Source organism: Sphaeroforma arctica, assembly GCF_001186125.1.
Source record: "Sphaeroforma arctica JP610 unplaced genomic scaffold supercont1.743, whole genome shotgun sequence".
Lineage (NCBI taxonomy): Eukaryota > Ichthyosporea > Ichthyophonida > Sphaeroforma > Sphaeroforma arctica.
Genome location: NW_014039815.1, coordinates 31862 through 38870, shown reverse-complemented (window position 1 = coordinate 38870; position 7009 = coordinate 31862). Strand labels below are relative to the sequence as shown.

The 7009-nt window shown below is 43.3% G+C and overlaps 1 protein-coding gene across 1 annotated transcript; it reads right to left on the bottom strand.

The window, feature by feature from the left end:
• Positions 1–152: 152 nt before the first annotated feature.
• Positions 153–6593, bottom strand: SARC_08343 (hypothetical protein; the record flags this gene model as incomplete). The annotated part of the gene is made up of 7 exons (XM_014297685.1): positions 153–425; positions 1699–1826; positions 2280–2389; positions 3418–3627; positions 4965–5271; positions 6350–6508; positions 6554–6593. Coding segments are annotated over 7 exons (1227 nt in total), but the record flags the coding sequence as incomplete, so codon positions are not given.
• Between the last annotated feature and the right edge of the window lie 416 nt (positions 6594–7009).

The following is a 7009-nucleotide window of genomic DNA, read 5'->3' as shown; positions in this document are numbered from 1 at the left end:
GGTTGCTGATACGTTTACCCACACACACACACACACATTGGGCTACAGATACGTTTACACACACACACATATATATAGGGTTGCTGATACGTTTACACACACACATGCACACACACATAGGGGAGCTAATACGTTTACACACACACACAAACCTTCTCACACGCCCAGTGCACCAGCACTTCAGAGACGTCTATGCGCAGGTAGGTGCACACTCGGTAGGCCAATGCATGGTACCCCAACTGCGACATGCGCAGCAGCAGCCGCTGCGGTGTGAGGGCTGTTAACTGTGAGAGGGTCAGGGGAATGCCCACAGTGTGTCTGCGAATGCAGTTGAGTACTCGGACATTCATGCATATGTCCTCGAATAGGACGGAGAAGTCTTGGCCCGGGTCTGTTGTGGTTTGGGTGCCCTTGTTGAGGTCGTTCTGTATTGACGGGAGAGGTATGGAGGATAGGCTTGAGCTATAGGAGACAGTGGATATATGTATTTAACTAACGGTTGAGGTAAGTTGTGGGAGATAACAGGTATAGCCTAATGTAAGGCTGGACTTGGTACGGTTGTGCAACGCTTGATTGCGCATGTCCCGTTTTAGTCGCAGGAGAGGTGCGGATGGATACAAGAAGGTGTGAAGTGGTGCTGTATTGAGACTTAGAGACGTAATTTATTACCACGCACGAGGAACAAGGCGTGTCACACGCACTCACAGTACACATACACAACGATTCACACACCACCTGCAGCCAAAGCACGCATCACGTACACGTTAGTGCCACGATAATATGAATTCATCATACTTACATTACTCGTACATATGAATCAATCACTCACATGAAACAATCACAAATGTACAATAATCATACATATGAATCAATCACACACATGAAACAGTCACACATATACAATAATAATACATATGAATCAATCACACATACACTAATCATACATATGAATCAACACTCACATGAAACAAACACACATATACAATTATCACACATATGAATCAATCACACATACATTAATCATACGTATGAATCAATCACTCACATGAAACAATCGTACATATACAATATTCATACATATGAATCAATCACAGATACATTAATCACACATATGAAACAATCACTCACATGAAACAATCACACATATACAATAATCATACATATGAATCAATCACACATACACTAATCATACATATTAATCAGTCACTCACATGAAACAACCGCACATATACAATAATCATACATATGAATCAATCACACATACATTAATCATACATATGAATCATTCACTCACATGAAACATCGCACATATACAATAATCATACATATGAATCAATCACACGTACATTAATCACACATATGAATCAATCACTCACATGAAACAATCACACACAGTATGCAAATCACATACCACCGCCACAGCACGAGAACTTCACGAACAAGAACAACCTTCACCATGTGGCCGTATGGAGTAGTACTAAATATAGATTCTGGACTACACCAGTATAGATTCTGGACTAAACATATAGACTGCAATGGATAGGTAGGCGTACCCTCGGTTGTATTTAGTAGACTTACCCTCGGATGTATTTAGAGAGGTAGACTTACGTTCGGATATATTTAGATAGGTAGACTTACCCTCGGATGTATTTAGATAGGTAGACTTACCCTCGGATGTATTTAGATAGGTTGACTTACGGATTCGTGGGTAGTCCCATTGTCCGTAAAGAAAGCCCGTCCAAAACTAGCGGCTCGCATGATGTCCTTCTGTGCCACACTGTCCCACTCGTACCCAGCCACTTGCAGTAGTTGTCGTACAGCGTCGTCTGATTAAAATGCGACAAATACGTAAATATAAGACAATGCTACGCATGTTGGGCTAAAATAAGTCAATGCTACGCAAGTTGTGGGGTTGTATAGTGCCGCATCGCTATGAGAAAGAGGTTACCCTTGCCAGAGAATATGCGTTTAAAGTTTACTTGCACATTCTTGTTGTTCGGGGGCGCTACCTATGGCAGTTGTGCTATTGCAGCAGTCTCAGGGACACAGACACTGAATGATATAACGTTAAGATGTATGGGATGTCGAAATAGATCCACACTATCCAACAGACTCCATACAAACACACACGTGCTCTATATAAACATATGTAATACATATAAACATATGCAATCCAAATAAATATGTGCAATTCATATAAACATATGTAATCCACATAAACATATGCAATCTATATAAACAACAAACATATGTGGGCCATATATGCATATGATACATACCGAGTGCGTTGCCTTTGATTGAGCGTAGAAGTTCATCGCATCTCGCATTGCCATCGTCGTACAGCCGACTGGCATCCAATAGAAGCGCGGGGGGTTCAGTGGATCCGAATCTGTGGTATACCAAATATGGCCACTCAATACGCTTCAGGGATAAAGCGCTGATCACAGAAAGATCCAACAAGCTCATATACAATGTGAGAATACATGCACAGACACACAACCCCCTACACAAATCAGATAAAAAATCCTACACAAATCACACACACTCTCCTACACATTACACACACACTCCTAAACAAATCACACACAATCCTACACAAATCACACACACACTCCTACGCACATGTGCTATGAGATCTAGGCCAGACGAGTAAAAGTGCACGCGAAGCTGTACCATTTAGCAGCGCAAGACACGCCATCGCCTGACATTGTTCAGCGAGAAGCCTACAGCCCAATACAGTCGACATAGACATACCAGTCATTGCTATTACAGTCGACATAGACATACCAGTCATTGCTATTACAGAGGCATATCAGTCATTGCTATTACAGTCGACATAGACATACCAGTCATTGCTATTACAGTCGACATAGACATACCAGTCATTGCTATTACAGTCGACATGGACATACCAGTCATTGCTATTACAGTCGACATAGACATACCAGTCATTGTTATTACAGTCGACATAGACATACCAGTCATTGCTATTACAGTCGACATAGACATACCTGTCATTGCTATTACAGTCGACAGAGACATACCAGTCATTGCTACTACAGTCGACATAGGTATACCAGTCATTGCTATTACAGTCGACATAGACATACCAGTTATTGCCAATATCCCATACAACAATGTCTACAAGGCATTCCATGTACATATTCCACAAAACAATATCTACAGGACATACTTGAACGTGTTATCTTCACACTGTGGCACCCACATAAACCTATCACTCTCTATCACATAAACATATCACTCTCTATTTCATAAATCTATCACTCTCTATTACATAAACCTAAATCACTCTCTATTACATAAACATATCCCAGAAAACAATGTCTACAGATAGCAAGGTAGTGTTGCTGTGATATACAAGTCGTTACGCCTTAATGACACGCCTACAGGACATACTTGAACGTATTTTCCACACACTGTGGTACGCGTTCCAGGAAGTCATGCGAGTCTGTGCCGATGATACGCACACCATCCACTTCGCCCACAAGCACACATTGGTGATCAAACGTGTAGGTAAGCGTGCCCGAGAACGGCCCCACGCCCATCACCACACCTGCCTGGTCCCAGGTCATCACCACACAGTCCATGCCACACCACACCATCTGTCTGTGTGGCAAGGGAAGGGTACGGTGATATCGGGCAATGTTAGTGGCGTAGTCTTGGCCTTCTGGATGTTGTTAGACCATTGTTTAGTCGGCTGAAACAAAGTAGTCTTCAGTATTTTGGATAAGTCCGATTTGTCTCTGATATGGCGTCTCTGCCGTGTGTCTTCAATGGTGGCATTCGGCTGACGATATTCTAGAGTATTATTCATAGCCTTCCAATTGTCAATAAATGAAGGACATATTACAATGTGTGCCGAAGCCGAGAAAGAAAACCGGAAACGAAAGTGACACCCGTCTACGCGATGGTTTCTGATATGATAGTCGCAACGGACTTTGTTGACAACGCAAGAATTGCGGGCTTTTAAGCTACGTAGACACAGCTTGTGTTGTGGGTATGCACATGTGGCTACATACGTGGTTAGATTGAGGTGTTGGGGCTGCGTACACACAGCCTGTGTTGTGTGGGTTCATATGTGGGTTCTACGTGGTTGCATGTGGATAGATAGGAGCTGGTGCGTGTATGATCATGTAAAGCGTATCACATATAAATCTTGCTATGCATGTACACATACACAGATATCTTGGAGAGGCGATGAGATATACACATACATAAATATCTTGGAAAGGAGACGAGCAACGCTGATAGAGGCGATTACGCTATAGTACTTCTCGTGCCGCGCATATGTCTACAGTCACTTGTGCCGACCTATAGACACCCGCACACCAATATCAGTGACAGATGTATATACACACGTACACACAAGCGTACGCGAAGGAGGGACGATATATTCATTCTTACATAAACATATATACTTCTTACATACACATATTTACACACATACACACAAGCGTACGCGAAGGAGGGACGATATATTCATTCTTACATAAACATATATACTTCTTACATACATATATTTACACACATACACACACATACACACAAGCGTACGCGAAGGAGGGACGCGATGAATGCAACATACGCATATTCCATTGTGTTACCTTTCAAGGCTTTTATCTTTAACGTATTCGGAGACGAGACTCATACAAAAGGCATGTACACAGAAATCCAAGGGAGTGTACTTGCTACATGTATCTGTATATATGCCACATATATTTGCATACATGCCACACACATCTGTATAAATGCTACATACATCTGTATAGGTGCTACATATATCTGTATACGTGCCACCCACATATACTTGTTTAAATGCAACATACACCTGTATATATGCTACAAATATCCTTATACATACTACAAATATCATACACACACACACACACACACACATATATATATATATATATATATATATATGTATATAACTACATCCCCACCTAGGAGGTGGTGGTGGTGCGCTGCTGTAGTCCATAGCCAGCTTAGTCTGCGTCAGTATCCTGGACGCCTCCACACTGGTCACAGTGAAGTTGCTATCCTCATCCACACACGCCAGCAGCATGCCGTCGTGTGTGACACACATGATGGCGTAGTTACTGGCTGAGTCCAGCAGAGGCATATGTACTGGCTCCACTTCGTCTAGGCCGAGCATGTACACAGTGTGTCTGTAGCCCATGTACACACGCACCGTGTCAATGGCCCCAGAAGTAGGTACGACGGTCCAGCAGGAGGGCGGCGAGTCCATGTCTAGGTAAGGTTTAGGGGTTTTAGGGGTTTATGGTTTGGGTTGAGTGTTTTGGGGTTTAGAGGTGTGTGCAGAGGATATGAAGTGCGTGGGGTGAGCATCCAAGGAGATCCAAAGTTTGGACTGTAAGCGTAGTAAGAATACTAAGTAGGTTTAATATCTAGGTTTATTAAGTAAGTGTGTTGAGTAGGTATATTATGTATGTTTATTGAGTAGGTATATTAAGTAGGTTATTATCTAGGTTTATTAAGTATGTTTATTAAGTAGGTAAAGTAGGTTCACTAAGTGGATTTATTAAGCAGGCTTCAGGCCGGCCAAAAGGCACGGTAAGTGTATAGGAGCTGGCAATTCGTATCACAGAAAACTGCGGGAAAACGAACCACAGCACAGATGGACTATGTGCGGGTATACCAAATCAACACCAATGAGCAAGGAGGAATCAGGAAACTTGTGTTGTCGGCAAACGAGTCCTATTGCGTATGTTAAGAGGCGAGGACACAAGACATGGGCTTCTCAGCAGCCGACTTAGGGTTTAGGGTTTAGGGTTTAGGAATTTGGACCAGAAATTCTTTAGGGTTTAGGGTTTAGGGTTTAGGGAATTGTACCAGAAACTTTAATTTGCGACAGAAAGGGGTTGGTTGAACGTTTTGGTACGCCAGAATAGCAACAGTGACAGGCAAGCAGTATTACAAAACCCTAAACCCTAGAAAATCAACAACGAACTGAGATCAGAATCAATACCAATACTCGCCTATTGGTCTATTGGGTTATGAAAGCAGAACGGAGTATTGTAGGTGTCCCGTGCACGTCATCACTCTGGAGGACTATGAGTACGCCCGTCTCATACTACAAATGCAAGACGAAACCATGGATAGACAAGAGGAACTTCATAGAATACAGGCCCCATACAGTGTATCTCGAGCAGACTAAGCAAATCACTACGAGTGTGACCCATACTGAGCGAAGAACATGCCTGGCTGTGAGTGCACCGGACATGCGCAGTGATTGTACATCGACATGCACACACTCTACTGCAGAAGTGACACACACACCTGCAACGCTAGCCATACGTTAACACACCTTCAACTCTGGCCAAACGCATGGGCTTGGCTTCTACAAAGTCCAGCACACACACGAATTGGTGGTCAGACGTGAGGGCCACCAGACCCGTCTCCCACACCACAGCCTCGGTGATGGAAGCGGTGCTTTGACCCAACGAAAAGGCCCTTAAAAAGACCCCTGCAGGTGGAGATAAAACGTGTTACACAGTTGAGGAAAGAGGACTTAAAAAGGCGCCTGTGGGTACCAATAGAATAGGGGGCATGGCCGCCTAAGAAAAACCCTGTACGTGTAACATGGAAGCGTGCGACGAGACGGGAGCGATTGAGACGGTGCTCTATCGTAGGTAGACTACCCCTCAGAGGACCACAGTAGTTACACCTGGGACTGAATGCCCTGTGGTGGCATGTCGCAGGATCACATACGACACACTGCCTCGTGCGTTGTATGGGTGTGTGTGATGTATTTGCAACACTACACATGTATTTTTACGTCATGTCGTCGTATGCACCAATTCGTTTCGAAGGAACCAACAGTACGCTGAATGCCGCTGACCCACTGCACACGATTATGGACTAATATGCACCGTGTACACCCCAGTCAATGCTTAATGTTGGTTGTATAAGCCCTGTATACAATTTGTATATATATATATATATATATATGCATGTGTATATTATA